Source organism: Stegostoma tigrinum, chromosome 28, assembly GCF_030684315.1.
Source record: "Stegostoma tigrinum isolate sSteTig4 chromosome 28, sSteTig4.hap1, whole genome shotgun sequence".
NCBI lineage: Eukaryota > Metazoa > Chordata > Chondrichthyes > Orectolobiformes > Stegostomatidae > Stegostoma > Stegostoma tigrinum.
The window spans coordinates 30997143-31007210 of NC_081381.1; the positions used below are offsets into that span (position 1 = coordinate 30997143).

General features: G+C 44.4%; 1 protein-coding gene across 2 annotated transcripts in view; it reads right to left on the reverse strand.

Annotated features, from left to right (window-relative positions):
* dnajc16 (DnaJ (Hsp40) homolog, subfamily C, member 16) overlaps positions 1-8067 on the reverse strand; it is a 39744-nt gene extending 31677 nt beyond the window's left edge. Inside the window, exons 1-4 of one of the 2 annotated variants that reach the window (XM_048561873.2) lie at positions 7693-8067; positions 7364-7467; positions 1980-2150; positions 434-500 (exon numbers count right to left, since the gene is read on the reverse strand). In XM_048561873.2, coding sequence (XP_048417830.1) covers positions 434-500; positions 1980-2149 — 237 coding nt within the window. In that variant the 5' untranslated portion in view covers position 2150; positions 7364-7467; positions 7693-8067. Of the gene's footprint in view, positions 1-433; positions 501-1979; positions 2151-7363; positions 7468-7692 lie in introns of those variants that run through there. The other variant, XM_048561875.2, reaches the window with a different exon arrangement.
* Between the last annotated feature and the right edge of the window lie 2001 nt (positions 8068-10068).

The following is a 10068-nucleotide window of genomic DNA, read 5'->3' on the forward strand; positions in this document are numbered from 1 at the left end:
CTCAACGATTATTGTAATGGTCAATAGAAACAAATTATTCAATTTAGTTCCCTTGTAGACCGTAAGGAAAGTTAGCAATTGCAGATGGATCCCTGAATGTGACCACAGTAGGCGCAATTCAAACTCAAAGCCTCTCCCAAAAGCAGCAAGGAAATATGATGGAAAGTACAACATATAACCCACCTGACCAGGCAATTGCTTTTGATCAATGTTGATCTTTTGTTACCAGATGACTCAGTGAACTGCTATATTTGGAAAGATATTCTAGGTTCTACCTATATAAAGAATATATATTAAATTATACTTTCTTCAAGGAAATATCCCTGCCACAATGGGAAAAAAAATCCAGAGTTTACAAAATCTTCAACTATCACCCTTTGTAGAGGAAATCCTTAAAAAAAAAATCACAACTTCCACTCAACATTTTGATTACCTCATATGCTTTACTAATCTGAATGAACTGATCTTCTGCCTTTGGGTCTTTATTTTTGTCAGGGTGCCTGAAAAGCAATAACAAACACTAGCACGACTCTTCGTAAAAGAATGCAAAATTTCAATATTGTCTCAACTCATTCTACAGCAAGATTAAAATTCTGGCATTAGAGTCTTTAACCAGCCCACTGCACAGAACCGACTTACATGTTACAAAACAAAACTTGGCCTGTGTGCTTTTCTTTCAACTAATTTCCTTTACCCTTGTAAAAATACCACCTTTCATCAGGTACAATTTCACTGACTTTTCTGAAGTCTTCAAATCAAAGTGGTAATTCATTATGTAGGACTCTAGATTAAATGTCAGCACACTGTTTTCCCGTAATGTTCACCATAGGTGACTTCCATTCGGACTTTACACACATTCTTCAATGGTGCAGCAATCAGGAGCAGGAACGTTGATTCAGTTTTTCCCCTCTTGTAGCCCTAGGGCATAAAGATTAATTGCAGTATCCCCATTGCAGCTTGAATTGAGATTAGCGTAGGCCACTTGGGAATTTCAAGGAAGCACAGAAATTTATGGAGCAGCAGGTGGCCATTTAGCCCATCAAGATCGGGCCAGCCAAAAGCTATCCTGCTTAAAACTGCTTTCCAGTTCTTGGTACATTATCTTGTTGGTTGCAACGCTTCAAGTACAGATCCAAGTACGTTTTAAATGCAATGAGGGCTTCTACTCCCCACTTCAAGCAGTCAGTTCCAAAACCACACAAGCCTACAAGTGTCACAATATTTCTTAACTTCCCTCTATTCGATTTACCAAATTTGTAGATCTTTTTCTTTTGAATATTGAACGCTCTAAGAAAATAGATCCTTCTTATCCACTCTACTCAGATCCCACAATTTTTTATACCTCTATTTAATCCCTTAGCCTTTTTTGTTCCACACATAACCATCCCCAATCTATTCAATCTTTCCTCAAAGCTAAAGTTTTCCAATCCTGGTGATATTCTTGTATATCTTCCCTCCACCCATAATAGCATACTTACATACCTATAATGCATTCACTCTTTAAGCTACAGAGCTCCAATAATATACGACATGCACTAAGCACCATGCAAGGAATATTTACAACTTCTTTTAATACCATGTCATACTTTAGTTTAGCAGCTACTATTACAGAGTCTGTTACACAGAGGATAAAAAGAAAACAGCTTTGAATTGATTACAAGAGTATTTGGATTAAATCAAATTTACAAATTCACAAATGGTCCAGTGCTTTAACAAACCAATATTTTCTTTAGTTCAGAGCATTTACAGACCTTACAGTCTGCAAACTTTATAACAAGAGAGTTTCCTGGGAGTTTGTATTTCCAAGTCCAGCAAATTATATCTTATGCCTTGGCTCCATGTCACTGGACTGTATTATTTAATTTGATGTCTTAAACAAATCGTAAAGTTATAAACAGGAACACTTCAGTGAAGAAGTACAGTTGCTGGACATATAGTCCATATACGTTCTTTAAGTTAAAGTACAGGCAGAAACTCACCACTCCCGGGCCAGTTGTTTGTAAGCTTTCTTTATTTCTGCTTGGGTTGCAGTTCGACTGATTCCCAATGATCTGTAAGGATCAAATGCTATTCCATGGTGGAGAGGAGTGTTCAGCAGAAGGACAAAAAAAACCAACCTTCCACAGGAAGCCAACCATAAACCAGCCATTCTGAAAATGTGATTTAAATAATACATATTATTAGCAATGGTTCATAACAATCCTTCCTCAGTATCCAAGCTGAGCCATGTTGGAGAATCTGAAGTAGGTCAAAATGATTTAGGGCATCAAAAAATATTTTCATTCATATGCTGGATTTCAAAAATCGATATGTCCTACTGAAAACATTTATTATAATGGCATCTGATGCCAAATTAGGAAGACCAGCAAGTACACAATATCTTCAGGATAGCCAGCTCTGTATGAAGGAACCTAGGAAGATGTTTTAAAGAACAAAAATGGAACTGCAGCAATCTGGTCAAAACAAACTTGAAAACAGCACACAGCCTTCGACTACAGTTCGCAATCTAAGGAGAAACTGTCACTACCAATTACAAACTTATGCAAAAATGCTGTTAAAATTAATAAAGATTCTCCACCTGTAAAACTGATACTTACTAAAGGTAATTGGCCCTCAGTGTAGATGCAATAACTTTATAGGTTAGGAGAATTTGAAGAGTATAAAGCAGAAATAAGGGATTCAACTTAATTCCTTCCTTGTTGTAAACCTGTGGCACTGTGGTAGCATTTGTACATTCAAGCCAGAAGCTCCAGGATTGAATTCCACTCCAGGAGTTGATGGCCATGGTTGGTGCATCATTAACTTGGACAAACAGACTATTAACAGTAAATCCTTCCAGTACACCTATGACGGGCAGTCAGAGTGGGAGAGTTTCCTAGTCAGCCGTGACTGACTTGGAGTGGCGCTTCTGAAGTTATAGCCTCTGGTTTCAGGATAGCAACCTGTTCCAGGAAAACTAACTACGAAGTCAGACACAAGCTCATGCTTTTTGTGCCTTACGTGCCATTATAAGACCATAAGGCGTAGCAGCAGAAGTAGGTCATTCAGCCCATCAAGTCTGCTCTGCCATTCAATGGGATCGTGGCTGATCTGATAATCTTCAGCTTCCTGCCTTTATCCCATAACCTTTGATCCTCTTAGATTAAAAATCTCAGCCTTGAACATATTTAATTTCTGAGCCTCAACTGCCTTCTTTAATAAAGAATTAAACAGATTCAACACCCTCAGAGAAGCAATTCCTCCTCGACTGTCTTAAATATGCGACCCCTTATTCCGAGATTATGCCCTCTGGTCCTATACAGGGAAATAATCTTTCTGCATCTACCCTATTAAGTTCTTTAAGAATCTTATATACTTTTAGGAAAGCTCTTCCTTTCCAGATTCGAGTTTCACATGCCTCAGAAGGTTTCCTAAACAAACAGGTGCAGTACCTTAAATTTGCCAACCTTGGAATCTGAGGCTTTGTTAAAATTCAGATGTTCCCAGATTTTGGGTGTACCTCCTATACAATGACTAAACAAAATAAAGACCCTCAAGCAAATACTAAAGAATACTAAATTGGGATTCAGGTTAACCCCAAGGTAGGCACTTCTATCAATGTTTCTTTAGGCCCAGAACTGACATGCAAATGAAGGAGAAACATGTCAACAACTGATCATCCTCTCTGGATGCTGATGTCAGTAGTGATCCCGAGGATGGTGAAACCATATTGCATTCGCCAGCAGTCATGTACTTCTCTCATCCCATCGCCACCCACTCAATCATATTTGATTGCTCCTTGTTGGAGAAGAACCAAAACCACAGAAAGTCCAAGGGAAAGATCCCCCTAGAAGACTGGGAGTAAAAAGCTGAAGCTTCTCTTAATGCAGGAGATAATCTGGACAAGGCCAAAATGAAGGAAGACAACTGGGGAAAAAGACTGAAGTGCAGCATAACTAATAATACAGACCCTGACTGTGCCATTTCAAAATGTTTGGTTTCTGGACAACTCTGGTTTTTAGACTACCAGATTTCAGGTACTGTACCTGCAGTTAACATCTGCAGTGGGCAGTGTTAGCAGGCTATTCAACTAAAAACTTACTTACAATCACATACTGATGCTTTCCAGCAATTTAGGAACCTTGGTTGATTTTTCCATTCTTAGTTGAGGTTCACTAAGGTTGATTGCAGCACCGATTGCTAGGACTAACCAATTCAAATATTGAGTCAGTTTCAAACCAGAGGCCTGCCTGGTACAACAACTCAGCTACTCAATGGATAAACACAGAGGTTACTAGGATAACTCGATAAAGATTCAATCTGCTCTGTTCTTCACATGAATATGAAAAAGAGGCATTACGTGCAAGATGGGTATCTTCCTGCATAGGCAGGATACATTGCAGGGACGTGAGTTAAGGATGTTTAATGCCCAACTGTCAAAAACTCTTAAAATCATTCTAGGGGATGAGGGCATTGCTGGCTACGCCAGTATTAGTGCCCATTCCTAATTGCTCACTTGAAGGTCGTGGTGATCTGCCTTCGTGAACCACTGCAGTCCTTGGGGTATACACTTACAATACTCTTTGAACAGGAATTACAGGATTACAGCAACCACCTTAAATCATCCAATACATTAAACATACTTTAGATTACAGCTATTCAAATGCCAATCAGGTACAATGAGTAGCTGAACACACACACCCTATAAGTTCCGAGGTTTCATTCCAAGTTCTGCTGTTAGATTTCTAAATTCAATACAATTGGTACAAGAACACTGTCTTAATGATGGGAGAATAACTCTACTAGTGATTATCAGCAGCTCCTGCTGGAAGGTGTATGGAGCAGTGAGAACAGGACTGGGATAACAAAGTGTGAAGCTGGATGAACACAGCAGGACAAGCAGCACACTCAGGAGCACAAAAGCCGACATTTTGGGCCTAGACCCTTCATCAGAGAGGGGGATGGGGAGAGGGTTCTGAAATAAATAGGGAGAGAGGGGTAGGTGGACCGGAGATGGACAGAGGAGAAGACAGGTGGAGAGGAAAGTATAGGTGGGGAGGTGATAGGTCAGTCCAGGGAGGACGGACAGGTCAAGGAGGTGGGATGAGGTTGGTAGGTGGGAAATGGAGGTGCGGCTTGAGGCGGGAGGAGGGGATAGGTGAGAGGAAGAACAGGTTAGGGAGGCAGGGACGAGTTGGGCTGGTTTTGTGATGCAGTGGGGGGGAGGGGGACGAGCTGGGCTGGTTTTGGGATGCAGTGCAGGAGGGGGAGATTTTGAAGCTTGTGAAGTCCACCTTGATACCATTGGGCTGCAGGGTTCCCAAGCGGAATATGAGTTGCTGTTCCTGCAACCTTCAGGTGGCCTCATTGTGGCACTGCAGGAGACCCATGATGGACATGTCGTCTAAGGAATGGGAGTGGGAATGAAAATGTTTCGTGACTGGGAGGTGCAGTTGTTCATTGCGAACCGAGTGGAGGTGTTCTGCAATGGGTCCCCAAGTCTACGCTTGGTTTCCCCAATGTAGAGGAAGCCACACCGGGTACAGTGGATACAGTATACTATATTGGCAGATGTGCAGGTGAACATTTGCTTAATATGGAAATGCATCTTGGGGCCTGGGACGGGGGTGAGGGAGGTGGTGTGGGGGCAAGCGTAGCACTTCCTGCGGTTGCAGGGGAAGGTGCCGGGTGTGCTGGGGTTGGAGTGAGTGTGGAGTGGATAAGGGAGTCACAGAGAGAGTGGTCTCTCCGGAAGGCAGACAAGGGTGGGGATGGAAAAATGTCTTGGGTGGTGGGGTCGGATTGTAGATGGTGGAAGCGTCGGAGAATGATGCGTTGTATCCAGAGGTTGGTGGGGTGGTATGTGAGGACAAGGGGGATTCTCTTAGGGTGGTTATTGCAGCGGTGGGACATGAGGGATCTGTTGCGGGGAATGTGGGTGACACGGTCTAGGGCGTTCTCGACCACTGGAGCGGGGTGGGGGGGGTGGTGGGGTGGTTGCGGTCCTTGAAGAACTCGATCACCTGGGACGTGCGGGAGTGGAATGCCTCATCCTGGGAGCAGATGTGGCGGAGACAAAGGAATTGGGAATAGGGGGTGGAATTTTTGCAGGGGGGTGGGTGGGAGGAGGTGTATTCTAGGTAGCTGTGGGAGTCGGTGGGCTTGAAGTGGACATCAATTTCTAGCTGCTTGCCTGAGATGGAGACAGAGGTCCAGGAAGGTGAGGGATGTGTTGGAGATGGCCCAGGTGAACTTGAGGTTGGGGTGGAAGGTGTTGGTGAAGTAGATGAACTGTTCGAGCTCCTCTTGGGAGCAAGAGGCAGAGCCGATACAGTCATCAATGTAACGGAGGAAGAGGTGGGGTTTGGGGCCAGTGTAGGTGCGGAAGAGGGACTGTTCCACGTAACCTTCAAAGAGGCAGGCATAGCTTGGGCCCATGCGGGTACCTATGGCCACCCCCTTTGTCTGTAGGAAGTGGGAGGATTCGAAACAGAAGTTGTTGAGGGTGAGGACGAGTTGGGTAGGCAGATGAGGGTGTCGGTGGCCATGGGACTGGTCAGGCCTGCAGGATAGGAAGAAGCGGAGGGCCTTAAGGCCATCTGCATGAGGAAAGCAGGTGTATAGGGACTGGATGTCCATGGTGAAAATGAGGTGTTGGGGGCCAGGGAATTGGAAGTTCTGGAGGAGGTGGAGGGCATGCGTGGGGTTACGGACGTAGGTGGGGAGTTCCTGGACCAAGGGGGAGAAAATGGAGTCCAGATAGGTGGAGATGTGTTCGGTGGGGCAGGAGCAGGCGGAAACAATAGGTCGGCCAGGGCAGGCGAGTTTGTGGATTTTGGGAAGGAGATAGAAATGGGCCCTGCAGGGTTGGGGAACAATGAGGTTGGAGGCTGTGGGTGGGAGGTCACCTGAGGTGATGAGGTCATGGATGGTATTGGAGATGATGGTTTGGTGCTCGGGGGTGGAGTCATGATCAAGGGGGCGGTAGGAGGTGGTGTCGGAGAGTTGGCGTTGGGTCTCGGCAATGTAGAGGTCAGTGCGCCATACTACCACTGCGCCTCCCTTGTCTGCAGGTTTGATGGTGAGGCTGGGGTTGGAGCGGAGGGCTGCCTGTTCTGTGGGGGAAGAGGTTGGAGTGGGTGAGAGGGGTGGAGAGGTTGAGGCAGCTAATGTCTCAACGGCAGTTGGAGATGAAGAGGTCGAGGGAGGGTAGGAGGCCTGGGGGTGGTGTCCAGAAGAAGGACTTGTGTTAGAGGCGGGTGAAGGGGTTAGTGGAGGGAGGATTAAGCTCCTGGTTAAAGAAGTAAGCGTGGACGCGAAGGCGGCAGAAACAGTGCTCTGTCAGGTTAGCTGTCATGCAACATAATGTTCTGTGCATACTCACAGTCTGGACTCACACACGATGAAAGGCTACATGGACACAGTGCCAAAGGACAACCAACTGCCATTGATCTGTACACGAGCTCGCAGCCAAGAAGGGAGCAAAATCTGAAGGACAGTAAAAGAAAAACTGGGATTACTCAAGAACCTGAGATTTAAAAACAGGGGCAAGTTATGTAACAACTATTATTTTTCTGAATACAGAATCCTTGCTCCCCTTGATACAGTCCTATTTTAGGCACTGCCTCCTGCTGTATTCCTGGCCTGTCATTTGTCCTATTGTGTTCACATGAAGCAGCTCGGCGATGCTCTGACTGAGGGAAGCCGTCTCACCCTGGGCTTTTCCTCGAACCGCTCACACGCGCTGACCCTGGTCGATACCAATAGCGATCCTGGAATCGGTCACGTTTTACACAAACGAAACCGCCAGACCGGTAAAAATTGAGGAAAATAAACAGCTCATTCCCTCATTGACGCGAACTTCCGCTTTTGCGCAGTTGTCTCCCCGGCCCCGCTCCCTGAAGGGGTTGCTATAGTTTCGGGGCCTACATCAAAATCGAGCACAATTAAAGCCTGTGACTGTGAGGTTTATGTCACTCTGATGCAAACAAAACACGCAAAGTGTCAGTGATAATGGGAACTGCAGATGCTGGAGAATCCAACATAACAGCAACTCATATTCCGCCTGGGAACCCTGCAGCCATATGGTATCAATGTGGACTTCACCAGTTTCAAAATCTCCCCTTCCCCCACTGCATCCCTAAACCAGCCCAGTTCATCCCCTCCCCCCACTGCACCACACAACCAGCCCAGCTCTTCCCCCCCACCCACTGCATCCCAAAACCAGTCCAACCTGTCTCTGCCTCCCTAACCGGTTCTTCCTCCCACCCCCAGCCGCACCCCCAGCTACCTACTAACCTCATCCCACCTCCTTGACCTGTCCGTCTTCCCTGGACTGACCTATCCCCTCCCTACCTCCCCACCTACACCCTCTCCACCTATCTTCTTTGCTCTCCATCTTCGGTCCGCCTCCCCCTCTCTCCCTATTTATTCCAGTTCCCTCCCCCCATCCCCCTCTCTGATGAAGGGTCTAGGCCCGAAACGTCAGCTTTTGTGCTCCTGAGATGCTGCTTGGCCTGCTGTGTTCATCCAGCCTCACATTTTATTATCTTGGAATCTCCAGCATCTGCAGTTCCCATTATCTCTCATAATAAAATGTGAGGCTGGATGAACACAGCAGGCCAAGCAGCATCTCAGGAGCACAAAAGCTGACGTTTCGGGCCTAGACCCTTCATCAGTGTCATTCTCCTTTTAAGAAACAACTTTTCTTTTTAATGTCACTCATCTCTGGTTGAATTGAATTTACTCATGTTGTGATTCTTTTTTAAAATAAAGTCAACGTTGAACTAGCTTGCAAGGTTATTATGATTGATGAAAACAACATTTTAATAAATTTTATTAATCCCACCTAGAGAGATAAAAGTCAGCGCTCAGCTTATTTTCCCTTTCGTTCCTGAGGCACTACTTAATCACATGCTAGTTCTGCGTTCTAATGCTTAATAAGGTCATTGCAGATCATTTGATATTTTTATTTCTGTGCTGTGATGGAGACTTTCTTGATGAATATCCTCAAAGTGCCTTCTCAAATTTGAACATTGATTATCATCTCTTTCCATAGTTTAATTTCAGGAAATTACATTTATAGAATATTGTGCAGCCCAGAAACAGATCATTCAACTCAATCTTATTGACAAATAACCTTAATTCCTTCCTGTCCATTGTTATTCTGGGCCCTTAACACAGAATCATAGAATTTTACAATACAGAAGGTGGGCTATTTGGTCCATTACGTCTGTACCAGTTGCTAAAAGAGCTAGCCAGCTAATCCCATTCTCAAGCCCTTTTTCTGCAGCCCTCTAAATTTATCACTTTCAAATATATAGCTGGTTATCTTTTAAAACCACCCATGGAATTCACCTCCACCACTCTGCTAGGGAGTGCCTTCCAAATCCAAGCAACTCTGAGGAAAGAAGTTTCTCTTCATCTCTTTCCTAGCCCTATTTCTGACAATCTTGAAATTATTATCCCCAGCTACTAATATACCAACAATTTAAATAGAATATCCTTTATTTTTCCATTTAACCTGTTCAGAGATGTTATTACACACCAACAAAAACAGAAGATGCTGGAAAAGCTCAGTAGGTCAGGCAGCGTCTGTGAAGAGAAATAAGAGTTAATGTTTCAGGTCTGGTGACCCTTCCTCAGAACTTTTAGTGGACTGCCTCTAATGCCAGTATATCTTTCCTTTGGAAAGGGTACCAAAATTGTTCACAGTATTCTAGCTGTAGTCTGACTAGTGCCATGTATAGTTTTAGCAAGACCTCCCTATATGTATACTCTATTCCTTTTGAAGTAAAGGTCAATATCCATTTGCTTTCCCTATTACCTTCTGAACTTGTTTGCTAACTTTTTCTGATTTAGAAATGAGGACTCCCAAATTCCTCTGTGTTGTAGCTTTTTGTAGTCTTTGCCCAATTAACTCATATTCTATTTAATTGAGTCCATTTACATAATAAGAGATGGGTGATTACATTGACAGGCAGCATGTACTTTGTGGCTACCCAAGCATACTTTATTTATCACTAATATCTATTTTCCAATCAGCGCCGAGCCTATGAGGAAGCGATCCTCGAGTTAGGAGAGATAGAA